The 25,959-nt window shown below is 51.1% G+C and overlaps 7 protein-coding genes across 7 annotated transcripts; 2 read left to right on the top strand and 5 right to left on the bottom strand.

Moving 5' to 3' along the window:
- Positions 1-3,181: 3,181 nt before the first annotated feature.
- Positions 3,182-4,258, top strand: T310_0369 (uncharacterized protein; the record flags this gene model as incomplete). The annotated part of the gene is made up of 2 exons (XM_013476798.1): positions 3,182-3,347; positions 3,411-4,258. 2 exons carry the CDS (start codon positions 3,182-3,184, stop codon positions 4,256-4,258), a joined length of 1,014 nt encoding a protein of 337 aa, XP_013332252.1.
- Positions 4,259-6,801: 2,543 nt separating this feature from the next.
- Positions 6,802-13,967, bottom strand: T310_0368 (Ankyrin repeat protein; the record flags this gene model as incomplete). The annotated part of the gene is made up of 15 exons (XM_013476797.1): positions 6,802-6,870; positions 7,007-7,046; positions 7,198-7,213; positions 7,394-7,484; positions 7,514-7,533; positions 7,653-7,699; positions 7,759-7,770; positions 8,286-8,335; positions 8,418-9,370; positions 9,426-10,231; positions 10,316-10,456; positions 10,515-12,267; positions 12,330-12,651; positions 12,703-12,945; positions 13,008-13,967. The coding sequence occupies 15 exons, from the start codon at positions 13,965-13,967 to the stop codon at positions 6,802-6,804; spliced, it is 5,523 nt and encodes a 1,840-aa protein (XP_013332251.1).
- A 658-nt stretch (positions 13,968-14,625) lies between these two features.
- Positions 14,626-16,398, bottom strand: T310_0367 (Casein kinase II beta subunit CKB1; the record flags this gene model as incomplete). Its single annotated transcript, XM_013476796.1, has 3 exons — positions 14,626-15,975; positions 16,146-16,164; positions 16,391-16,398. The coding sequence occupies 3 exons, from the start codon at positions 16,396-16,398 to the stop codon at positions 14,626-14,628; spliced, it is 1,377 nt and encodes a 458-aa protein (XP_013332250.1).
- A 273-nt stretch (positions 16,399-16,671) lies between these two features.
- T310_0366 (Fungal specific transcription factor) lies at positions 16,672-19,304 on the bottom strand (the record flags this gene model as incomplete). The annotated part of the gene is made up of 5 exons (XM_013476795.1): positions 16,672-17,640; positions 17,709-17,960; positions 18,035-18,912; positions 18,998-19,074; positions 19,150-19,304. The coding sequence occupies 5 exons, from the start codon at positions 19,302-19,304 to the stop codon at positions 16,672-16,674; spliced, it is 2,331 nt and encodes a 776-aa protein (XP_013332249.1).
- Positions 19,305-20,127: 823 nt separating this feature from the next.
- Positions 20,128-21,803, bottom strand: T310_0365 (Uncharacterized protein; the record flags this gene model as incomplete). Its single annotated transcript, XM_013476794.1, has 2 exons — positions 20,128-21,511; positions 21,583-21,803. The coding sequence occupies 2 exons, from the start codon at positions 21,801-21,803 to the stop codon at positions 20,128-20,130; spliced, it is 1,605 nt and encodes a 534-aa protein (XP_013332248.1).
- A 629-nt stretch (positions 21,804-22,432) lies between these two features.
- T310_0364 (JmjC domain protein) lies at positions 22,433-24,707 on the top strand (the record flags this gene model as incomplete). The annotated part of the gene is made up of 2 exons (XM_013476793.1): positions 22,433-23,431; positions 24,006-24,707. The coding sequence occupies 2 exons, from the start codon at positions 22,433-22,435 to the stop codon at positions 24,705-24,707; spliced, it is 1,701 nt and encodes a 566-aa protein (XP_013332247.1).
- Positions 24,708-25,061: 354 nt separating this feature from the next.
- On the bottom strand, positions 25,062-25,492 carry T310_0363 (uncharacterized protein; the record flags this gene model as incomplete). The annotated part of the gene is made up of 2 exons (XM_013476792.1): positions 25,062-25,228; positions 25,375-25,492. The coding sequence occupies 2 exons, from the start codon at positions 25,490-25,492 to the stop codon at positions 25,062-25,064; spliced, it is 285 nt and encodes a 94-aa protein (XP_013332246.1).
- Positions 25,493-25,959: the final 467 nt, after the last annotated feature.

Below are 25,959 nucleotides of genomic sequence, written 5' to 3'. Positions count from 1 at the left end.
AGGGCGCGCCTTCTCAGCCCTACGAGTCTGCGGCCGCACGTTATGCAGACGCACCAATCAGACGCCAGGCATGCCAGCCCTGCACCGGGCAGTTGGGGGGACTAGGGCGTTTCCGGCAGGCGATGCGACCGCCTCTGCCCGCGAATTGGGCCGAAGGTGGGATGACGGACGTCACGGCGGAAATTGCACCCTGGGACTTAGGTAGGCGAGAGGGCGCCGCCGTCCACCACTATCCTAAAGAGGAAAGAGCGACCATCCATCCCTCACCCTGTACCACCACTCACTCTGTCTGCTGCATATGCTGTGGCACAGTCTGTCCAGGCCAATGAACTCGGCGCGAGGCTGCTGAAGTCGGAGAAAAAGAAAACTGCAAGCTGCTCTGGTCCCCAACAGTCGGATAGTCGGTGTTTTGTCGGTGTTTTATGCCGACTTCCTCCTCGATGTAAGTTGTAACTGGCCGGTTGGTCGCCTGATCTCCCAAATCGAGATGGGGACTGTTCCCAAAAATCCGGATAGCACCGCGTGACATTTTTTTTTAGGGCGCCGTAGCAAGCAACCCTGTTGGAACGAACTCAGCTAGACATGTACCCAAACACTGGAATAAAGATCTGACTGCCGCTACAGCGTAAACAGTCATTGACTTGTCGTGATTTGTCAAAAATGCTACAAAACCATTGGAAATTGTTCCCTTTCTAGGATATTGATCTTGATGCGGGCGATAGGGCTCGTATCACGCTGAGCCTGTGATAATCAATGTAGAACCTCGCCTAATTTTAGGATCTGCTTTGTCAAAAACTACTCATGATCCTTCGTCTACTACGGTGTAGTAGTACACTGTCCAGAACACTCCGTAGTCCGTACATTCATGCGTCTTCCCCTGATTCTTCCCATTTCCCGTCTCCACAATCCTTTACCGATCCAGGGAATGTACCCGTCGGAACGCGTTTAAACTTCATCCTGGCCAATCAGCGTTAAAATACCTTTTCCCGAGAAAGGAAAGCACCATTGTCAATCAATCCATCCAGAAAACTAAACTCGGGAGAAAGTACAACCTGTACACAATGAGGAGCCGACCTGCAGTTGGAATAGAGCAGCGAGCTGGTTAAGAAACTTGAGATTCTATCCTATGCTATTGCAGCTTCCTAGATAGTACCGTGGCAATGGCTCTGTCAACGCCAGTCAGCAGTATTACGTCAAGGTAGGTTCATTGACAGCTGAACGGGTGTTTCTTCCTGCAGGAACCGCATATTTCAGGGGTCAACAAAACATCTCAGAAGCTAGCCCGTCTGCGGCTGATCTCTAGTATAGCGTCATGTCGGCATAACCTTAAGAGAGGCATGAGACTCGCACGTGGCGATTTCAGCAGGCCCTGGTCGGCAGATACCTACGGAGTACCCCGTACCCAGATAGGTAGCTGGTTCAGAATCCGGAGGACGGAGGACATAGAACTCCCGTAGGCGGCTAAAAGTCGGCCATTGACACGTTCTCGACCTCTTCTGTCCAATCGAACGGGGATTCTGAAATGCCGTCACGGGGCTGAAGGATTAACGGTCTGACAGCTACAATCCTGATTAGACCGTTATACTTTTGATTCCAGATTCAATTGATCCATGACGAGGGCGAGGACTAACCAGCTCATCCATTTGTCCGTATACCAGCCAGACCGTTATAGTATCCGTTTCGGATCTGGGCCGTGCCCCCATCCGCTATCAGTTTCCGTGCCGAGGCCAAGCAATCCGGCAAACTAAATCCAGAGTAAAACAAAAGCAATGATGTCAAGCATGCAGCGATCTTCAGCTCGAGTTTTCACAAGTCTCGAACGTGGTGAATCTGGCGATACTGCGCCATTTCGTAAGGGGCGCCCATCTCCGATAGCACAGCTGATGGTCCAGACGTAGGGCTGTCAGCTTCAATGTTCTAACAGCGACTCTGCGCGTGATTGCCATGGTTTGTCAGCACAGTCAAATTTAGACGTGCCTGACAAAGCATGCGCTAGCACGGACCCGAGGTCGGCGGGCCGCGTCCAGTTCTTCAGCCGTTCGCCCTGCATCTGACCAGCAAGTTGCAAGCTTGCAGCCGCCACACCACCCAGCTAGACCGCCAACTTGATCGGTCTGTCCAGCACCGCGGACTGCTTACAAACGTACTGTACGGAGGCAGCATGTAGATAGGAACTGGTTATATCGATCTGCAGAGGCTCATGGCTAATCTTTCGCTGCATTGGATTGAACAGGTGGGTTGTAGATAATATCATACTGCTCATGTCGTGCTGAGAAGGCGGTGACTACTCCGTCTCGGCTGTCCGAACCTACCCCAAACCTCTGGAAAGCATGCGGATGCGGGGGAGGGGATGCATGATGTGTCACGACTCACAAGGTGCCTCTCGTGCGAGACTCGAGCGAGACTCGACGCGTCACTGAGAAACCAGGACCACGGATGGGATCGGGGCGATGCACGAGGATACGCAGGATACTGGCAACCAACAACGGCATGGCTTCGACAGCGAGCGGAATGGCTCCGAGCCAAAGCAGCCAAGGTCTTTCAGGCCGTCCCACCGCGGCGACCCTGTAAGTTGGAAGTTTAACCGTTTGGGGGATTTCCTGGCGCGGGCAAACTTAGCAGTCTCAGCTTCCTTGGCGGATGAATAACGTTCCTTCCTTGCGCCGCAGCCCTAGTCCGTTCTAGAAACCGCGGATCGTCGAGTGTGTCGCAGTTTCCCATTGCAGCGGCCGTGTGGCCACCAGCCGCCGTGGGCACACGTGCCTTCCACTTTCCAGAACGCTGTCACGCAGCACGCCTGGAAGAGGCCTGACCGGGGCACCCTGGGCCCTGGCTCTGCAGCGCCCCAGCTGCCCTACAGCACCCCTGCGCACGGCCAGTGGTTTTATGCCCACGCGTCAATGATGCCGCCTGCAATGGCACTAGGCATTCCTGCCTGTCCGCCGCTGGGCCATGGCCCGTGGGCTGCGTGCAGGCAGATCGCCTGCTGGTGCTCGCTCTGAGCTGGCCGCTAGTCAGGCCCTAGAACGCCGGGGCTGAGCAGCCTCATCTGCATATATATATATACCTGCGCTGTCCCTCCGCCTTTCGGCTGGTCCCATCCGCCTTTGCTATCGCAGACCTCATTTCTTCTTCCGTGTCCCCCACAGTGACTGCTAGTTGTTGATCAAGAGACCCTACCATGCATCGTAGCAATTCCTTCAACCACCCATACGCAGGGTCGAGGTACAGCCATGGCACGAGCAGTGCTTTCAGCGCTAATGCCAACCCCAATGAAGACTGGACCAAGATCTCCGACCTAGCAGAGCGGCGTCGCATCCAGAACCGCATCGCCCAGCGGAATTACCGTGAGTCTTTCTATCTACCCGCCTACAAGGGAGACTCGATTTACTAAACTGGTGCCCACACAGGCAAGAAGTTGAAGCGTCGCCTTGAGGATCTCGAGCGGCGAGCAGCATCCTCCTCCGCGTCGCCAGAGCAGTCTCCTGTCGAGCCGGCCCGGACGAAGCCAGAGGCGACCAAGTCACAATCTCGCTCTCAAAGCAGCTCTTCGCGCTCCAAGCAGGCTCCGCCAAGCAGTTGGAGCTCTCCCCAGGCCGGCGTTCTCTCCACTGAGGTCTACACTCCCAGTCAAGACGAGCGCGGGACCATGTTCGCGCAACAGTCGACTCGTCAACTGTCGACGTCACCTCCGCCGCTCTTCTACTCTACGTATCCGTATCACGACTCGTATGGCCACCAGGCATACCCGTCGCCGCCTCCTCTGCCGCAGCATTTCCCCAGCTACAACTCGCTACCGTCCGCTCAGTACGGTGACCTCTCGGTACCGACTCAGTATCTCGAGACTCTGCCGTCGCCCCTTCAGCCGCTGCCGTCCTCAACCCCGGCGGCGAAACGAGGGAACGCGTTTGGCGAGGAGGATATGCTCAATCCGTTTAGCATGAGCTATGCTTCCATGGCGGGGATCGACCTGTCGACGGCGACAGCGCCGCATGAAGACCCTCATCTGCAGGTAAACCCATCTCTTCAAGAGTCTGTCATACTGCAGCATCTTCCTCCTGACGTCCTGCGCGATTATGCGTCTCGTTGCTCAGTTCTGACATCTTCAGAGGCTGACGATCGAGTCCAACAGACCCCGCCACTTGCCGATTCCTACGCCTACGATGATTCCCGGTCAGCATCCCCGGCGGGATCCTTGAGCGCGTACCCGGTGACGCCGGAGCCAGTGTCACTGTCGCCCCACATATCATTTATGTAGATTTAATTTAGTTTGTTTTGGATTTGGATTATGATACCGTTATGGCTGGGATTCCACTTGTGTCTTGTTTTCTAAGGTCTACGGTATGTGCATGCATATAGTGGCGTTTGTGTCTATACATGATCACTTCTGGGAGGATGGTTTGGATTAGCGGGAGTACGTTACGAGCACAATTGACATGAAACGGTTGGATACAGCCTAAAGTGTTTCAGAATAATGGCTTGGCAGGGTCTCATTAACCGGTATCCATCAATCTATAGATAATGGATTATTGGACGGAGTTCTCCGGAGGATCCAAATTCCAACGAGCCCGACGGGCCGGATTTCGGCGGACGTAGGATTGGGGGATCTTCCTCGGTGTCTTTCTTTATTTACTAGCCTATGAAACTAATTATTATCCATCCACAGTTTATTTAGAAACACAGGCAGGGGCCGTTTTCTTTCGCAGGGGCCAGAGTTTACTAAATCAAGACCAGTCCGTTGACAGATGACGTTGAATCGCCGGGAACGAACCGAGTCACCGACGTCCGTGCATGGATATTATGGATCATCAAAGTGTTACATTATTACTTGTATACTTCGTACTAGCGGTATACTAGGATGTACTAAGGATATACTAACGATCCTTCAGGAAGAAAAGCACCATCACTACTAGGCAAAGAGTAATACTCCGTGCCTAGTTAACTATGTGTGTAATATAATCCAGAATTAGAATCAATCCGTCAATCCGTCCATCGGATCATCATGATCAGATCGCCGATTTGAAATCCCTAGTTAATAGCGATCGCCGATGATCCGCGATTGGCGTGTCCTTAGTACGTATCTATGAGAATCTATCTGTGGAAGCAAAAAAAAAATGGAAGAATAAGACGGTTAGAATGAAGGACGGAAATACTGTAGCATGCTGTTATTGGGATGGACTAGAAGACTAGTTTATTGAATGAGTTTTTTTTTTAACAAGCTACTAATGTATGTACACTACATGTATGTAGATCCAATTGCAAGGAGATGAAGCTTCTCTTTCTTTCTCTTTCTCACGGAAAAAAAAGAAAAAATTGAATAGGTGATGATGGTTCATTTATTTCGATTTTTCTACAGTATGAGAGAATTGTCGAGTCAAGTGTGTTGGCTTATTTCATTTCATTTTATTTCATTTCGTAGGTAGATCTGCACATACACACATGTCTTTCTTTCTTTTTGTCTCTCTCGGCAGATTTACCTAGGTATTTTCCATAACAGGGAATCAGTAATCACCTGAGACGATCTTTCCTCCCCATCCGTCCGTCCGTGGGCCTAGAGTCAGCTGATCAGATGAATTGCATGTGATTAATTAATTAATGAATTAATTAATAATGCGATATATGAGGACATGCAAGATGAATAATCACCGCAATCTGTGTGTAGATAGATAGTACTCCGCGCAGAGTAGTGTAGTCGTTTCTTACCTACTGTTCGATCGCCGATTCTCATAATACACGCCCATAAAAAGAAATCCCCATGGCAAATTGTTGCTCCATCTGATTATTTATTGATAGCGATGGATATTGTCTCACGCTGATACATACCTGATACTACCATAGGGAGTAGTAAACAATACCCCACACTACGGAATTACTCCATACCGGCGATTAATAGAATAATAATAGTAGCAAGCTTGTGCGCGCTGCGAAGTGCAACTGTAGGTACTGTACCTAATAGGTGAGGTCCTGTCTGTTGCAGGAATTTCCTTTTGCGGTTAGGCAGTCCTGTATATACAGTACAGTACTCGATACAGTATAGTTCAGTTCAGTTCAATTTATATCGACACGTGGCAATCATAGCCAAGTTACTACTAATGTATATACATGACGACATTTTTGTTCCCATATGCAACGATATGCCATGATATGCAACGATGTCTTCTTACCTGAGAACGTAATTCCGTACGGATTTACCTACCTTGTAGGAGTATATGTTCCAGACTGGATCCATAGATGGCCTCCATGGCCGCCTGGTTTTCTTACTTGAAGGAGTAAGGATCTTCTCCCCTTGCGGAGGACCCTTGGATTGGGATCTTTTTGGTACCAAAAAAAGAAGCTCTCCGGGTATGAGAACTCTAAATAATTGGCGTCTGGTTGATTGTTGAACGCCTTAATTAAGGCCTCCTGGCGGTCTGATTATTTACTTACTGCCTGCAGGTATATACGATGTGAGAGGAGTTTTGGCAATTAATTAATTAATTTATGTATTAGTTAATTAATTCTAGTCATTTTTTCCATTGGCAGAAAGAACAGTCTCTCCTTTTTTTTTTTTATTTTTCTAGAGTGTACAGTACATGTACTCCGCATAGATACGACTCGAGTCACTTGACCTTGGAACCTGAGAACATCCTTCGTCTAGGTAGGTCCGATCACCGTCTGGTCAAAGTTCCCCCAAATTCTAAATTTAATAATAGTAACAATTGCCATCACTATCCACTCTGGTATTTTTTTTCTGTGGCGGTTTTTGTTTTTTACCCCCACCCATTATTGTCTGTCTCTTCTGGCACCCACGGACGAAGTAAATTAATTAAAATCAGGCCCCTTGGCTAAAGCAGAATACGAAGTATGTACGTATGGAGGTCTGCACTGAACCTATGGCAAGTGAGCAAGTACTGTCATTCTAAAGTTCCTTGCGACTAGTAAATATATGGGGGCCGATAATGTCTTGTCTTGACCCCATTTTTTTCGGTGTGTAGATGCTTAATTCCGTGCTTTTCCCTTCACATACATACACCATCTTCACCTTCATCTCATCCCCCACGTCCAAACTATTCTAAATATAAACATGGATCTATATTGCAAGTCCAGCGATCCGATTGCCCTGTGCTCTGCCCTCTACCCTCTACCGGGCCTACCCTCGCTTTCAACCGTGCACGAGGTGATCTACCTAGGTAGCCAATGTCTAGTCTGCATACCTACCTTGAACTATTGGTAGCTAGATGAGTACGATGTTGGATATGAGCTAGAAATAGAACGCCGCACATGCATCACATCTATTCTTCTATCCAATACACTATAGAGTAAGTACGGCAGCCAAGCTTCAGCTAGCTATGTACCCAGAGATAGCGTGATCTAGAGATCTGTATGTAATAATAATCTATTTATGTAAACACACTATAGTTAGGGTCCAAAGTCAGAACTTTATATAAATAAATCATGAAATAGATGGAGTAAATAAAGTAAATGAAGTAACTAGAGTTAAGTGTCTAATGGGGAACAGACTAATAGTACTAACAATAACTAAACTAAACCAAACTATAGAATTACAGAGTACGATCATCAAGCAAGCAAGCAAGCTGCAAGAATGGTAAAAAGGTAAAAGGGTAAAACCCGATGAAAACAGATCACAGAATGAAAAAAATAGAGAGATACACCTTCCATATCCCCAACAAGGCAAGCAGTGCGCAGACTGCATATGTAACTACCAAGTACATAGTAGGTATTTTTTTCCCCCACAAAGTAGGCCATGCACACACTTACCTTCCTGCAACTCTATCCTAGCCTATCCTGTCCTGTACTATATGTACTGTTATATATTCTATTCATGAATTCATCATCCATCCATTCATGTTTTCCCTATCGAAATTTTTTAATAAAATGTACTGCTGCTGCTGCCGCTCGCCGCCCTCTGGAAGTTCACTCAGTGAACTAAGTCTAGGAATGAAAAGGGCTATATATAGCAACAAGTCGAAGTAACTAATTAAATTAAATCCTTCGAATCCTTCCGCAAGGTTTCCGTGCATATAAACTAAATGACTAGTTTAGAGCCGCCACACGCCACGCCACGCTACAGCCTGTGCATGGTTCGGAAAAATTATCTTTTTTTAAAGTCACGTTATTGTCATTGCTGTCATGTTGAATCTTGACTATGGTTTGCTGGTGAGATACAAACCTAAGTTTTATGTATGGACAGAACATATATAGCAGAGCTCGTCTTTCCGAAATAGGAAATAAAAACAATGCACCTTGTGCTGGGTTAATGTTAGGGTAGCATAGATTGGACTTACAACTCATCGTCTGGTTTAGAGATAAACAAGATCGAATTCAATCGAATATACTATGAGTAAAACAGATTAACTGTGTCATGCAGACGCGACTGGTGGCGCCGTCCTGACTGCTTTCCTGTACCGCTCGCTCACCTCATCGCTTGCTCTCTCTCTTCGCTTCTCCTGTGCAGCCACCCTCCTGGCTACTTCGTTCGCTTCGGACAGACTGACCAGTCGGCGCTGTCCTCCTCCCACTCCTCTTTCAATCCGCTCCCGGCAAAGATCCCATATCATCTGTCTCTCGCTTCGGGGATCCCTCTCCACCACAAAGGATTCCGGTTTCCGCTCCAAGACACTCTTCCTCTCGTCCCCCTCGGATGGGCTGACAAAGTCCTTGGGAATCTGTGGCGGGAACGCTGTTCTTTCACTCACCCACAAGTCATGCGCGAGATCCGCAGGAGTACACCCCGTCGCATTCTCCCGATACAGCAGATCGGGCCGGCGCTCGAGCATGAGATCGAGAATCCTCGGCAGCTGCATCGTAACCGCGTTATGCATGGGCGTGTTTCCTCCTCCATCTAACAACTCCAGGTGCTTCTGTCCCGTGGGAGCGGCAAAATCCAAGAGGACTCGCATGACTGCCACCTTTCCATCCGTCTCCGACTTCGTGTTCATCTTGCCACGGCCGCTCAGGTGCGTGTAGACGTGTCCCGATAGCGGATTCGCCAAATCCATCCAACTGCAAACTGGCGTCTGGCCCCTGGTGGACCGTTCTGTAAGCAGGGATGGAACCAAAAGCGGGTCGAGAAGGTCAAGAAGATTTTGTAAATCGTCCGTGGTAACGCTTGCTACATTGTCGACACCGCAAAGGAGTAGGTGTATCAGATTGTTGCCGTTCTGGTCGCGGACTGCTTGATTGGCTCCTGCCTCAATGAGAATGCGCGCAATGCTTGTGCGATGCAGTGAGTATGCCAGCGCGAGTGGCGTGTGGCCCTCTGCAGACTTGGTTTCGAGGGAGCTTGGAACATTCTCAATGAGATATTTGACCAAGCGCTCCGATTCCTCGCTTGGCTTGGAAAGGACGGCGCAGTGCAAGACGAGGTCATCTGTATCGAAACTTAGTTCTCCGTTGGTTTCACTAATTTAGTAGTATCCACTTACTTCTCAAACCGAGCCAGTTTGCCAGAGATCCCTCGACTCCCAGTTCGGTCTGCGCAAGTCTCTTCACCCTCTCATCGTGCTGATGTGCAGCGACAAACTCCGAATAGTGCCGCTGGGGTGCCGTGCTGAGGAACCATTCCACACTGTCAAGGCTGCCCTTGAAAGCAGCCACCAGTAGAGGAGGATGGCTGTCGTGATGCCGTCTAGACGACAACCCTCCCGCTTCTGCCCAGTCCGCTCGCTTCTTCCCACGGATCGACAGCCCCCGGTAATACCTGGGTTTCTCTTTGAGCTCGACTCCGCTGTGCTGGGCAATCTCATCAAGCGGAATCCCGGCTCCAGTCCGCTTGATGAGCTCAGCAAGGCAGCGTACATGTCCAAGCTTGATTGCGAAGTGAAAATCTGCTTCCGAAACGTTGTACATGTGAGATGACTCTTTCTCAGTGCCTATAATCGAATATTTGCGCCCCAGTTCGAGCAGGAACACCAGTAAGTCAACGTCTTCACGCCGGATCGCATACTGTATTAGGTTATTCGGCCGACAATCATCGGGATCACGCTTCATTCTGGATGCTGCTGCTGAAGCTTTACCAGAGGAGACGGCCTTCATTCCCTGATCTTCTGTGAAACGATATGCCGGGCATTTTCGTGATAACACTTGAACTGGCGTAACCTTGCATTTTACCTGCGCGTTCACCTCGGCCACGTTGTCGACAGTGAACTGGTCATCAATTATCTCACTGTCAATGTTGATTCCATGGTCATGCTCGTCGCCGGAAGGATCGTCGTCGACACTCATATGGAAACTGACGCGGCCGCCGCGCTCTCCTGGGTGATACTGAGCGCAAACAATCTCGAGGATAGCTCTTCCAACTTCAAGATGTCCTCACAGAACAGCAATGGCGAAAGGTGAGAAGCCATCCTGGTCAAACACTGCAATTTGAAGAGGGGTTTGGTCCTTATTCGGTCCCCACATCCTCAGTGTGAGGTCTTTGATCATGCGGAGATCACCGCTCCATGCGGCTTCGAATCTTTATTAAAGAACACTTAGCCATGATTAACCATGTATGGACGGTGAATAGAACTCACAATTTCATATAGCCCTCTCTCTTGACAGTGTCGAGATCTGGAACTGTAAAAGTAAAAGATACTTTGAAAGATTCCCGCTTCCACTGCTGAATCTGACTGTCTTGGTCGTTCTTGGAAGGTACTTGGATGTCTGGGAATAGTTCCTTGAACGTCTTCGCACCCCGTGCCTCTAGGTCTGCTTCGAGCCTCTCAAAATCGGGAATGAGGGCTTGCACAGCCGCCCTCTTTTCATCCACGCCTTTGCCTGCCTCCGCTTCGAATACCTTTGCTTCATGGTTCTTTCTCGCAATTTCATACCGCTCTCGGGCACCCTTCAATGCCCACCTTGCAGAACACATCTGGTACGTCCCATCTTTAAAATCTTGGAGGTAGACGTTGTCGTCCGTATCCAGCGGCTCGGGCGGCTGCGATGACACCTTTTCCCCGTTGTACCGTCTCAGAGACTGCAATTTGTCTCTCACGAGATCTAGCAATGATGTGCCTCTCACCGGCCTAAATCTATCTGCCTGTCTCTTTGCCCTGCATCCATCGAGGGTCAACGTGTTTGGGTCAGCTCCTCGTGCAAGTAATTCGAGTGCAATAAAAGGCTGGTCGATTTCGACGGCACGAACGACAGGCTGCATGACAGTTTCCTCGAATATTCTCTCGTTTTCTTCAGACGATCTGCGCTCAAACTCGTCAAACTTTAGCCGAGCAGACTTGATAAAGTCACTGAAGCCAATAGATGGGTTCGCGCCAGCGTCAAGCAATTTGACAACGAGCATGAGGTTCGCCGTGTTCACTGCTATCTTGACAGCAGAGTAGGCGGCCGGGCTGCTATGGAAATTGCCAGTGACGGCTACATGATTGATCGTACGATCCACAGAAGGCTTATCGTACTCCAGCAGCACATCGAGAAGCTCGGTATGTGCGAAAGCTGCCAAGTAATGCAACGGCGTACACTGGTCTAGGTCCGCTTGAGTGAGGGACGCACCCAGCTGCAAAAGTTTTGCCATCATGTCTTTCGCCTTCTGGGAGGGCAGTGTGAGAGCCAGAGCGAGGGTCAGAATGGCAGCTTGTCGAATTCTAGTAATTTTGACTGGCAGAAGCACGTCAGCCCCAAAAGAGGCGACCAGCTCATCGACCATATCGACGTGACCGTTCAATATGGCAAGGTGCAAGGGAGAGGTGGGATTGTCCCAAGCTAAGACGTTGATATCGTAGACATCCGGCTCATCTTCGTTCGTGTCGTCGGGAATATTGTCGGCACAGACATCGTCTTTTTTGCCTTGTTTCTCAACTTTCACAAAAGACCCTGTGGCGACAGACTCGAAGTCTTCATCCGAATCATCGGACGCATTGCTGACGAGCTCACCGTCCCCATTATCGTCATCATCTGCATCTCTCTGCTCTTTCTGTCTGGCTCTTCGCTCAGGTTCCTTGCGAGCCTGTTCTTTCTTTATCTCTTCCTCTTCGTTCTCTGCACTTTTCGTAAGAAGGATTCTGGCGATTTCGACATTCCCTCTTGCAGCCGCCAGATGCAACGCTGTTCGACCGTCCGCTAGGCGGCTGACCAACCGGGAACCGTGATCCACAAGGCATTGCACGATTTCTGGCGTAGAAGTCATACAAGCAAGATGCAATGGCGTTCTGCCTGTGTAGTCACGACGGTTAGGATCCGACCCCTCTTGAGAAAGCCAATCCTTGACTTCCTCAACATTGCAAGCAACAATCGCCTGGCAGAGACGCTCCGTGTTCCCAACATAAGCCATTTCTGATGACAAAAATGTCAGCAATAGCATCGCTGACATGTCTCAGAATAACTAGGATACTGACCTGTCCAATCGGTATCTGTTATGGGATTGAAACTCCCAATCGCCTGACGTCCTGGATTATCTTTGATGAACGTAATGTCCCCGGAGACATAGATTTTGCTTTCTTCTTTGGCCACCTCTTCCTCCTCGGGGGTCGCTGGCTTCGGACAATAGCCACAACAGTCATGCATGACATCTTCAGCGCTTCCAAAGAACGCGGGATGTCGATGAAGGGTAACCACCCGATCCTTGGGCTTGTTCCACTCAGCATTCAGCAACAGATCCCTCGTATACAACAGTTTCTCGATCCTCCTAGCATGGAATCTTGGCCCATAAGGAATAGTCTGCTTAGAGAGTCAGTGATGGACATTGTCTTGACAGGAAACAGAACCCACAATGGTATGATAGTCAGAGACGTCGTCCTGCTCCACCCATTCCGCGACCTCGTCATCCCAATCATCCTTGACGTTACCTTTCAATTGTTCAGATCTCCGGCTTCGTGAAATCTTAAGTGGTCGACCACGCTCCGTTCGTCGCTTTTGGAGGTAGGACTCTCGATCAGAAGATTTTGGCAACTTCTCAAGGACCAGGAGGCGAGCAAGGCCAACTGTCCGCGAAAAGCTTCGCTCGAAGATTGTCTAAAAAGAATATGTTAGTAAGTTATGGGCCTTGCTTGCTTTGCACTACAGGCCTGCCGTACCGGGTCAATCCGAGAGCGATCCAAATGCGGCCAAAATACTTCAAACCCCCGGCGGGAGTATTTGGAAAGACGGTTCTCATAGGAAGGAGAGCGTCTGGTCAAGTCAATCTGGTTCGCCTGGGTAATAAACGCGGCGAGGGCTCGGGGTGCAACGTAGACCTGTCGGCCGTCGTAGGCTGCACACGAGCAATCAACGTCGAATCCGGTCAAGATTTCTGCAACTGATTTGTAGATGCGCAGAACTATCTGTACGTGGCGAGTCGGATATTTAGAGGCGATTGTGATGGCGTTTTTCGTTCGAATTGTTGTCGTCTCATCCAAGATCGAATCCCTGATCTTGGCCTCAATCTGCTTGATCTTTTCAATGGCTTGCTCTTCGGTCAGGCCATATAAGAAGAGATCGACATCCGAAGCAGGCGCGAAAATCTCATGATAAAATTGGCGGTGACCGCGCTTCGAGGCGCGGTATTTCTCTGGCACAGGAAGCAGGGAGGTCACAACCGAGCTACCTGCAGCAACGACGTTGCTCCAATCGAGATCACTCAACGAGCCCTCGCTGAAGATGTTGAAATTGGTCCGAAATTCTTTCAAGGTCGGAACCACGGCTGGAGCGCCGTTCGGCTTGCGGTCTTCATGCTTCAGAGGCATGATGTATTTCTCCTGCAGCTCCTTTGGTTCTGAAGCCAGATCGCGTGCCCGAATCCGAATATCTGTCGCTTTTCTTTCGTCTGTGTCATCGTAAAGAGGGACAATGTTGAGGTGGTTGTCAGCTAGTGCTGGATGCGACGGTTCTTGGGCAAAGATCTTGCGCACAACTCCGTCATATTCATTGTAGGGTCTGACGAGCTCCTGCATTGGAGTGTTTGGATGCGAGTTGACATAGTTTAAAAAATCTCTATGCTTTGCTGGAAGCGATGGAAGAGTACTATATGGAGCTTCCATCGTATCAATGGCAGCCATTGCACGTCGTAACAAGGTGTTCTGGATGTATGCGTGATGCAAAGAGCGCAATTGAAACCGGACGATAACTTCCTTGCTCGAAAATCTCAATGAAACCCCATGGGGAGACAACAATTGAACTGGCCAGGTTTAAGTATGCGTTCTGGCCAGAACATTGGATCTCGATACTTCGACTACAACGGAAAGTTTAGGCTGCATCCCGTGGACACGAAGAAGCTTTGACCTCAGCACTCGCAAGGCAACCATAGGCACCAAGTACTAATTATAATTATGGGGCGTATCCGACCATTCCTATCCCTGCAAGGAAAATAATGTTAAGATTAAATGCACTAGAGCAGGCAGAATCCCAAGGGAATCGTTTAAGTTAGCGGATACTCCTACTCGATAATTTCACACTATCATACTGATGGAGCTCAGGTTTTTGTATAATTCATGCTGGGAACGCCTAAACCTGGTGAATTTCATTGGACTATCTCACAATCAGGCAATAGAAACAAATATTCAAGGGAGAATGGTGAGTGGGAATATGAGGAAAGGAGAAAGGAAGAAATCACAATGTCATGTCGTCAATACATCTGATTCTCCACGTGTAAGGGAAAACAAAAAAAGACTGCCCAAAGAGCACCATCAAAAACACCGATCGCTAAACGCCGACCGTTTATCCGCCTTCTCCACCGTTCGAGCCCATCTGGTCAGGATTACTGGATGGCAACTGCCTTCGCTTCCGCATAGGCGCTTTTCTCCTCGTCCCAGTCGCCGACTGCCGGGAGCCACCAGCTGTCGAACCCATCTCCGTGTCTCCGTCATCACTGTCATCGTCGTTGTTCCCGTGGGTGGCATGGTATCTCGCAGCCTCGTCCAGCTCAGTAACATCGAGCGGTTTCATTCGCAACCATTGCATGCGGGGCCCTGATTTGGAACGCTCCGAAACTTTGAAACCGTATATTCGCGGCTCGTAGATCTTGCCCGGGCCTAAGCCAGGGGCAAAATTCGACGTCAGCATGCCGTTAATCTGAGTAGGCTGGTTAGGCGGCGGCTCAGGTGCTGGGAGGGCCGGCGCGCCGCCGGACGAATTCAGAGACGAGGACCGGGACTGGTTTTGAGCGCTGAGCGAGGATGCGGAGAGCATGCTTTCCGCGCGAGTGCCGCCGATATCCAGTTCCGGGAATGTCATTAAGAAGAGACAGCCAAATGTAGTTCCAAAGAAGGCACCATCCACTGATTGAAATCGGCTGTTGGGGGGAGTGTAGATATCATAGCAGCTGGGACAAAAGAGCTTGACGGTTTCTTGGCCGGGCGTATCCGTACGACCGACAGGCAGAACCTTGCAACCGTTGCAGTACACCCGTGGGCAAACACCAAAATGCTGCATTTCATACTTTTCCAACATCTGCTGGATACCCGCGCGCGACGTGATATAGCGCTGGTGGATCAACCCGTAAAGCAACTCCGCAGAGCTCTCAATCACACTCAAATCGCTGGCGACGCGCGCGTGCCTCCGCTCACCTCTGCGATACCCCGAGGGCTTGCCCTCGCCAAACTCATCTTCGTCTTCTTCCTCTTCCTCCTCTTCTTCCTCCTCGTCATCCTCTTCGGGTTCAACATCGAGAATCATCTCGAGCGCTTCCTTATACATGGGCACCTGAGACTGCAAGCCCGTCAGGTTGAAGTCATCTTCGATGAAGTCTTCCGAGACCTCCGCAAAGTATTCATGGCCCATAAGAGAACAGAACGAGGAGATCCAGGACTCCGGAGCGCCTTCGGAGGACGACATGGCGAAAGAGCTGAAGGCGGACGTGGGCGGTGTCGGTGCGGATAGTGGACTTAAGTCCAGCCTTTCGAGGCCCTCTGCCAGTGTCGGTCCTGTCTCTGCCGACACGTTGTCACGAAGGTGGCGAGAAGTCGTCGTGGGACCGTGTCGAGATGCAATTCCTCGCTGGGCTGCCGGGCTGGCAGGAGCGGCTTGGATCACAGCGTCGCGACGACGCCCGGGAGCCACGCGGATTCCCTCTCCAAGAGCTTCCGATTGTTGATGTGGTGTTTATCGGGAAGATCAATGAGTCTGGTCTAAGAATACGCTGTGACGAGGGGTCATAGAGGTGCGCAAAAGCACCAGTCGTTGGATGGCAGTAGAGTGGCGCCTGTCCGTCAATTTGGACAACTGCCGGATCCTCACACCTCTTGAAAAACAAACACTCTGTAGGAAGTGTCTAGGATCGATCAAACCGAGTCAATGGGAGGGCTGACGCTCTCCAGCATTGCCTGTGGGTGGTCTGGGAAGGGACCCCGAACTAGGTAGATTGGCGGGGCAAGGTGGGAAAAGGCAGCAAAGGTCCAGAAATGCAGAAGGAAAGAGACACGTTGCCTGGACGAGACCTGGATACTCAGACAACAAACATGAAAACACTGTCCTTTATACTTACACAGGCATGGTGGTGGAGACAGGGACAGGCTGAGATGCTTTGCGCTTGTGTGCAAGCAGCTTTTGTGTCGTCGCCCACCCGCGGCGTGTGATTCGCCATCACGTGCCGGCACCGCTTGGTCGCTGTCACACTCTCCACCACCTTCCAGCACAGGGAATCAGGAAAGCATATTATTGTGCTATGGCCAGAATATGCACTACATTTCAGGATATCATGATACCATGATACGTACATGTCGACTTTTGAATCATCCCATCGATTCCATCCAAAAACACAGCACCTTAGAAAAGATCCCGGAGCACACGAGAGAACTCTGCCTCACTGCTTAGGATTCCTGCCAATCCTTCCCCAGAGTTTTGGAGCTCACCATCAGTACCAACAAACCCATTGAGGTTCTCGGGCCCCCCATTCGATGTCATGAAGTGATTGTATCCGCCGACCGCCTCAAACAGGTTCGTCAGCTCATGGCTCATCTGAAGCCCATTCATCGGACTGTTCCCCAATTCGTTGACTCCGCCAAGAGACCCATACACCGAGAGCTCATCCATCGGGTGCCCTGCCAGACCAGCCATGGCCACGGCCGCAGTTGAGTGAGGGTCATTGGAGTCCGGACCAACATTGCGAGCGTAAACACCCAGCTTTTCAGCGATTTTGCGGATGCCCTTGATTGTCTTCCAGAGTCGCTTGGAAATATAAGATTTCGTGCTGAACCCACTGACCAAATCCAGTGCCATGTAGAACTCGTCCCGGACCTGCCGGTTGAATTCGGCGGACGCATGGCAGACAGCAAGGAACAAGACGGCCAGAGCCGCGACGAGGAAGTAATTGAAGCAGATCTGTTGCGTCCGGTAAATGTCGGATGTCTGATTGAGCCGGGTGAGAACCCGGATCGTGTCCTTGGCAATATCGACGACCGTCCGGGCATGAGCCTTGTTCTCGGCAATACTAGCGGCTGAATGCAGGACGGGGCGGTAGATAAGGATTCGAAGCTGGTTCATACGCAGATATAGCAGCACCCGTAGGCGCTGTAACCCTCTGTTGATGGGTTTGCCATCCCGTGGCGAGTCCACCGCGTAGAATTTTAGGCTTTCGGGTACCTGCTTGTACCATTGGAGGACCTGGTAGTCCAGAAATCCAATTTCATCGCGCTTGATGTCCGTCGAGCCCTCATAGCCAAGGCCTGAATACCATATCTTGGAGCTGATACGGTTATAAGCGACCATGCTCTTTAGATAAGGCATTGACCCATCCTACAGCACTCAAGTCAGCAACCGGGAAGGAATAGCTGCAGGACAGACGATTAGACGTTTAAACTCACCGGCTCTGGCAGGTTTGGGTCGATATCCTCGTCTTGAATCACGAATGGCAACCCCGTACCAAAGCTCCAACGTCGGTCAAGAGAATAGACGGACCAGAATATCTTACTGATCGAAGACCACTGGTCCTCATTTGGGAAAGACTTCGCCAATGCATCGCGACGATGTAAGCCCATCTCAAGCAACATGCGTGCTGTGAGACCAATAATTCGGTAGGCCATGATATCATCGTCGCTGTGGAAGTAGTAGGTGGCCTTTTAACGACAGACATTAATAAATAAAAAAAGAAGGACGGCGTTCCGGTATTGTGGGCAAGGCAGAGACTCACCACCATGGTGAACAGCTGGATTGACTTGATATCTACGGGCTCCAGCAACTTCTGGTGGAAAATGGGCTTCACGTTCTCGAAGAGCTGCCGTCCCAGCTCGCTTTGTCCGTTTCCCTCGAGCATTAACGTAGTAGCAAGGATCATCTTTAGATTAATGGTATCGTCATCCTGTAGACAGTCGGCGCCGGGAAGCCCTCGTTGCGCGAATCCCGTCCGAGTAGCCGCCTCCAGGAAGGTGTAGAGGAGGTTTGTATGGTTGATGACCTTTTCAATATCAAAGATGGGATACATGATCCCAATCTCTTCTTCGTAGACCCTGCATAGCCGAATACATTCCTCCCGTTTGATCGCCCAGATTGGATCCTTGGAAGGATGTATCGGCGTCACCGGTGCAGGGGGCATCTGTCTTGGTAACTGTGGCGGCGGAGAGCCCGCGGGAGTGACGTGTGCGGTCGTCAGGTCATCATGTATCACGTCCTCGGTAGGGGCGATGCCCATGTTCTGAAGACTCGACCTGGCCACGTCGAAATTGAATGCTGAGCTCGTAGGGCCATGGAACCGGGGATGCTTGGCTCGTGGCCGGGCGGCAGCAGGAGGAAGCGGCTGAGCGCCGGGTAGCGACCCCGGACGAGAGCCATCAGCCGGGAACGGCTCAAAAGTCAGGGCTTCTAGCGACTGCTTCTGGGCGTTCAGCTCGTTCAGATGCGCAAAGAGAGTGTTGACCTGTTCCTGCAGAGTGCTCAGCTGCTGTTTCATGGACCGGAACTCCCTGAAAAATAGCACCGTCAGATCAGATCCCGAAGCGCAGGACGGATGTCGGCAAAATACATACTCGGAATCCTTGAAGTTTCCATTGCAGCAATTCGGAGCGTAAAGACCTGTCCAAAGAGTTTAGCGACCGCATACCATCGCAGGAGATCCCGTAGTCGAGAAACGGTTCGAAACAAAGAGCGCATCACTTACACTCGAGTTTCAAGTGGCCACAACGCTGGCAGGGCACCTGGCCATTGCATTTGATCTTGCGTCTCTTGCACTCGTTACTGGCGAATCAGGGGGTGTCAGGCCATCCAATGGAAAAGGTCTTGACTCCACAGGCTCTGGGGCTATCAGCATACCATGCGATAGAGATATATCGATTCCGCTTTGCGCGCGTCTGGGTTCCGCTGTTTGGTTCCGCCTTTCTCTTCGCGTCGCCGTTTGGGGCAGCGACCGAATTTTCGGCGGTCGCTTGCGGCGCGGATCCGTTGGCATGAGGAGACTCTGAAGCCATATCTCCAGTGCCGTCAGGAACGAAACTGCCCTGTCTACAGTGCAAAAGGGGCGGTTTTGGCCACGGAAACGAAGAGATCTGGTGCGGAATGGAGGTCGCCGGGCGGACAGATTGCGGGGAAAGCCAGCCGTGCCGAATCTAGCCAGCCGTTGTGCCCCAATCAGAAGCTAATCTTAGAAATAAATGGCACACAGCGCACGAGCATCTACGATGTACGCCTCATGCAGCGACGCGGAGGCAGGTCCAGAAAGCACGAGCAAATGCAAGCCACTTCCGATCTGGTTTCTTGACTACTGCAGAACTGGATGGAGACGGACCAGCGTGAGGGCCGATCAACCCTCTTACCAAAAAGGGAAAATATTCCAATTTGCAGTGCACCAGTCACTACCTCATCTGCTCATTGAATAGGATTGTATGTACATGTGATTGGTGCAGAGTACAGTGCCAATGCCAACCTTCCAGAGAAGGAGGTCGTATTTCCTACTGCAGACTTTGGCGGAGCCGGAGCAGACCAGCCTGAGCAACACTGATCGCTGCAGTTATGGCTCCGATAACACTCCGCTTTGCAGCCTGTGCTTGTGAAGGCTGCCTCCGTGACCAGAAAAGAGCAGCAAGCACAGCGACGAGCAAGAACCGGCGAAGGACAAGTTGTCTCCGGCGTCGTTGAGCTCCCTGGGTCGTGTACTTGACGTTCCAGTGGCTCCAGACGGGGAACATGCATCTCAGGAAGTAGTCAATTTGGGAATACCTAATTCTTCCTCGTCAGAATCTCCTACCATGCTCATATCGACCAGACTCAGATGTCTGCGCGGGAGAGTGGCACTCACGGATAGACCGTCGAATTCCAGTCCTTGTCATTCTTATACCAGCTGGTGCAGCCTCCTTGATGGAAGGCAGTCCGTTTGAGGGCTGCTTGAACACCCTGGGTCCACTTTCTCTCGACCTCTTCCTTGACTTCCCAGGTGCTGACGTCGCCATTCAGGATCGGCTTGATGAATTTGAGCGAGTATTCGACCGCGTTTTCCGACGCCATGATGACACTGGAGTGCCCGGTGGCAGTATTAGGCCCAAAGATCATAAAGAAGTTGGGGAACTTGTCCATGGCAATTCCGAGGTATGCCTGCGGTCCACCGCGTTCTTCCCAGACATCGTGGATGCTCTTCCCGTTTTTTCCTAGCACGCGCAGAGGGTGGAGCCAGACATTGGTCTCGTACCCGTTCGCGAGAATGATAGCGTCAGCTGGCAGATGCACCTCTTCGGCTGCATCAGCAGAGGAGTTAGGGCTTGGTCCCAAGGTAACACTCTTAAGCTGAACGCTCTTAAGTGGCCGCGATGTCAATTCGATCTTGGGGTGGTTCAGGCTCTTGTACCAGCGTCCACCGATGATGCGACGCTTGCAGCCGATCTGGTAGTTTGGTGTCAACATATCGTGATACTGTGGTGGGGTGAGCTTTCGCATGAACTCCAGATACTGTCTCTCCACCGCAGGCCGGACCTTGTTCGTGTAGCTGTTGTTGGCGAACAGCTGGAACCAGGTATGTTCTACGAAGCAAAACACATAGAACCGAACCAGGCGCAGCAGGCCAGGGATCTTCGGTATCAGCGAGGGTGCGTATCTATCCCAGATCTCCGTCTCCTTTTCGGAAAAGTGAGGCGAAACCCACGGCGGGGAACGCATCAACTGCGTGACCGACTTGGCGTTGTAGGGAGGGTTCACCAGCTCCGGCACGACCTGGGCAGCACTGCAACCAGTGCCTACCACGACCACGTCTTTCCCTTCAAGGTTCACGTCGGGCTTCCATCGAGCTGTGTGGATCAAGTCGCCTTCAAAGTTCTCGATTCCAGGGATGTCCTGCGGCCAGCTCTTGGGTTCAACCAGACCGCCCACAGCACTGACAGCGATCTTGGCCCTCACGATCTCCGTGGCCACATAGACGCTGTGTTCACCCTCGGTAGCAACCTTTTCTTGACGCTCCTTCGCGGACAGGTCGCCGGCGCCAGGGACGAGATGGGCCAAGGTCACCTCCCACTCCTCTTCGTCTTCGAGCCATCGCAGCTGCTTGACCTCCGTGTTGAGCTGGATCTTGTCGACAATGCCATATTTGGCGCAGACGTCGGCCAGGTACTCTGCGATTTCCGACCCTGGAGGGAACAAGGTGGTCCATCGCTTATTCTGGGCAAAGGAGAAAGAGTAGAAGACAGCCGGTCTGTCGACGTTATTTCAAGTAAGTCCTGCAGTCTCTGGTCTCGAGCGCCGACCTGGACAAGGGAATCTTACACGTCACACGCGACACCAGGGTAGCGATTGATCCACCAGGTGCCTCCGATGCCAGACTGCCGCTCGAAAATCCGGAACTGATCGAACCCCAGGGCTTCTTTTAGCCGGCAGCCCATGGCAATCCCCGATTCACCGGCTCCGACGATGACAACAGGGTAGTAGGTGTACGCATCTTTGGCGTAGGCCCGATGTCTACGAATCGAAGCGATGGATGTCGCCATACCAGCTACGTGAATTTCACCAAAATTAGCACACCGAGTGAAAGGAGACGAACAAGCAAAATGCTACTAATTTAAAGGGCAGGGAACAGGGCGTATTTGAAAGGGGCTGGGGTCCAAAGCCCGTCACGGGGACAAACACCGCCCATCCTTTTCTCTGGGCATGTTGTACAGTACAACCTAGGCGCAAAGAGCGGTAGGGCCGGTAGGCACTCTGCAGAGGCGTGCTAATTCATGCGGGGAAAGCTGCTGAATCAGCGCTAAGCCGATGATCAAGCTGATGAATTGCCCACGCGGGCAGTTCTTCACGGACATACCTCGGCAAGAAGTCCTGCAACGTGGTAAGCCCGTGCCCAGAAACATCTGAAGTGCCCTGGAGATCGGCCAGAGCAGATCATCGATACAATCTCTCTCTGAGCATCAGTATCATTATCATCTTTGACGGGCCCACTCAGTTCTTCTCGGGCCGAAATGCATATAGACTGCGCCAGTTTCTCCACATCCACCGCCATAAATAAAAATGATCTCCGATCTGCGAGCACTAAGTCCTGTGCTCCGATAAGTAACAGCCCTTCCTTCTTCTGTTTTTGAAAGCCAATTAATCACGTGTCTACCAACTACTGGGAGACTGGATGAGGTTGTCACAACAATGGTCCTGTCACCGTGTTAACGCCGTTGGGCGACATCTACTTGTGCTGCGGACCGGACCACGGTCTGCGTCTCGACGGTGGTGCGCTCTCTCGCGTCTCTCCTCGACAAGTGATTCCACGCGTGGCCCTGTCGCGTCTCCCTACCAGCCTCTGGACACCCTGCAAGATGCCAGCATAGACGAATTTCGCGAGAAGTGCTTCCGACCGGAGCGTCCTGCCATCCTTCCTCGCGGTTGTTTCCGTGTTCTGCCGGCCTGCGACCGCTGGTTTACGGAGCCATCTACGAGATCCTCTCCTCCTGCACTGAACTACGACTACCTGGAACAGTATGCAGATACCTTCGTGCCTCTAGAACTTACGCAGACATCTCCGCTGTCGCAAAAGCCAGACAATCCCGATAGCGAGTCTGACGCGACCGATACAAGCTTCCAGCAACTCCACGCACCGCTGAGTCTCTTCCTCGACTGGACGCGCTCAGCTCGTACACAGTCGGCCCGTCTTTACCTCGCACAATGCCAGGTCAGCGATCTGCCTTCAGCTCTCCGTGATGACCTTCCCACGCCGGACCTGGTGTCTCAGACAGGCAGAGGGGATATCTACGATACCAACATTTGGATGGGAATCCCGCCTACGTACACCCCCCTCCACCGCGATCCGAATCCAAACCTCTTCGTGCAGCTGGCAGGAAGAAAGCAGGTCAGACTGTTGCCACCGGATGTGGGTATGCGTGTCTTTTCACGGGTGAGAATGGAGCTAGGACAGAGCGCAGGTCGTGCTGCGGCCGCGTTCCGAGGCGAGGAGATGATGCAAGGACGCGAGAGGCCGCTACTGGAAGAAGCGGTCTGGGGTGATCGATTAGAGAGTCCAGCACTTCCTCATGAAGCAGGCTACGAGGCGGTTCTCGAAGCAGGAGATGGTTTATTCATCCCCAAGGGGTGGTGGCACAGCATCAAGGGTGTGGGTGAGGGTATTACAGCATCGGTATGTGTTGACTAGAGTCTACGACTTGGAGCACGTACTGACGTATTTCTATTAGGTCAATTGGTGGTTCCGGTAGTAATAAACTGAGCTCCTCTACCAAAGAGCGTAAATTCGAAGTGTTAGCTATATCCTAGCTTAGTCGAGACATCAACTCGCAATGTCGGTTGGATGCGGTAGAGAGAGCGAGGAGGACATATACTGGCAATCACACCAGCATCAACCTCCAAGCAGCGTATCAATGACTGTAACCGTTAATGGTCTTCAAAAGTTGAATGTGCCATCATACTCGCTGCCCACAGACGAGGGGCGTATTCACGAATGCCACAAGCAAAAAGAAGCAAATCAAAGCAAAGAAAAAGGCCTGAAATCAGTTGAGAGAGGCTCAGTTCATATTCATCATATTCGATGATGATTAGCAGTGCTGAATCGAATTCGTCGATATTCTGCTGCGTTCCTTCTAGAAAGCTCTCCGCGGGAGTCTTGGCGTCATTGCTTGTCATTGCAGCGTGTCGGGCACGACTCCACTTCTCCGCGGCAGCGCTTCTAGAGAACTGTTATTTATTCCCGTGACAAGCGAATGACGAGGAACACTTCTGTTGCGTCGTTCTTCTTTTTCTTCCTGTGCATCTACATCTCCTCTGCTGTCATTGCCAGTACCACCACTGTCCATCGATCCGCCGGAGAAGGTCGTCTCCTAGCGGCATCCAACACCTGTCCCGCTCGACTGTTCTCCTTCGAAGACTCCTGTCCATCGGAGGAATCGCAGGAAGAGTGGATGTCCAACAGCGTCTACCGTGCAGCGGCACGTCTGCTCCGATCATCGTCGTCCGCCGTCCACGCCATTCCTGCGTCGAGTGAACCATTCTCGCTGAACCGTCAGCAACAACAAACGCGCACCATGTCTTCTGACTCCTCGTCCGCGGCCAACCCTCAAAACTCGGCTGAGCAACAGCCGCAACAGCAGCAGCAACAGCAGCAGCAGCAGGAGCAACAACGCCCCTCGCTAAGTCTACCGGCCCCGGACACCGACGATGCCACGAAGCTCGATGTCAGCGGCGAAGGAAGCAGCGTGAAGCTGGACCACCTCGGCCCGCTCGTCATTAATCAGGATGGCACCATGAGCCGCATCTCGAACTGGGACAAGATGACGGAGATCGAGAAGAGGAACACCCTGCGCGTGTTGGGGAAGCGCAACAGGGAACGTATGGAGGCGCTCAAAGCAGCAGGGATCCAACCTGGTGAGAAGCCGGAGGGGGGCGAGAGTGCATCAGCATGATGGATTGAAACGAATCCGATGGAGTTCCTTCTTTCGAGTTCACTCCCGGTACTTTGGATTGGATGGAGCGAGATGGGAATGCCAATTTCCGACCGAAAAAGGGGCGTTGTCACAGGGTTGCCTTTTTTTCACACATGAATAGGGGATTAATAATGAACTTATACATTTATCCATAGATCTCATACCATGTGCATACACTGGAGTTGTTTGCTTATATATTATGAGAATGACAAACTATACACATCAATCTGAAGTACCAATAAAATGACATATCCATACTTTAATCATCACGCATTCCTTTTTTTTACCCTCTCCATTATCACTAATTTCACCACCGTTTGATCCTAGCATAATCTACCTTCCTGTCGTAGTCGTAGTAGTAGTAGAGGAGCCGCTACCCGCTCTCTCATGCCGCTGATAAGGATAAGGACCAGTAGGTGCGAAGAAGCAATCATTGTCTTCAAAGTGTAGGAAATGTGAGATCTCAGACTGCGTCGGTATAGCCTGATTATTGCTTGGACCTGGTTTTTTTATTTTTGTCTCCATTGTTAGGTATCATGGTCGTTTCGCTTTCTTCCCTCATACCATACTACATACTACTACTACATGTAGTAGTACTAGAGTAAGGAAAGAAGGAAGGAAATTTCTTAGACAAGGATGAACGAACCGGTGGGGTTGTTAGTATATGTATATGTATTTCTGCGGTTTGAATCCGATGACTGGAATGTCCTATCGGTGGCAGTGGTGGTGGTTGTGGTGGTGGGAGACCCTGTGGGAAGAGCCATGATGCAGTCTCAACTCTCAAGAGCAGATGTTCTGTATGTATAGTAGTATGAATGTCCTCTGAAAGACAATCAATCCAGCAGCTATAACCTCGAGAAGCAGGGTAGAGATTCAAATAAAAACAAAGCCGTTACGGATTATATATGGACGTTCACTCGATGATGTCCCATCGTAAGCAGTTGAGCTTCTGATCTCATATGCAAGAGCTGCTAGCTGACCAAACCAGGCACCCAATTGCCATTGTGATATTACTGTCAGCTGGCATAATGCCGTTTGTTGGGAATAGGTCAGGTGATATCATGACATGGGCGAGTCAGCTGGCAAGGAACCGCTCTGAGAGATTACGATTACCTTAGGTGTATCTACCGAACCGAGGCATTCCTTCCACGTAGATCCTGCAGAACCAAGGTCGGGGATTCCTGTCTGAATGCGGAACGCGGGGTAAGAAGAACCTAAACGTCATCCCGTA

The sequence above is a fragment of the Rasamsonia emersonii genome (genome assembly GCF_000968595.1).
Source record: "Rasamsonia emersonii CBS 393.64 chromosome Unknown ctg1118621759675, whole genome shotgun sequence".
Taxonomy (NCBI): Eukaryota; Fungi; Ascomycota; class Eurotiomycetes; order Eurotiales; family Trichocomaceae; genus Rasamsonia; species Rasamsonia emersonii.
The sequence above is the reverse complement of the archived record's forward strand: the minus strand, read 5'-3'. Positions and strand labels throughout refer to the sequence as shown.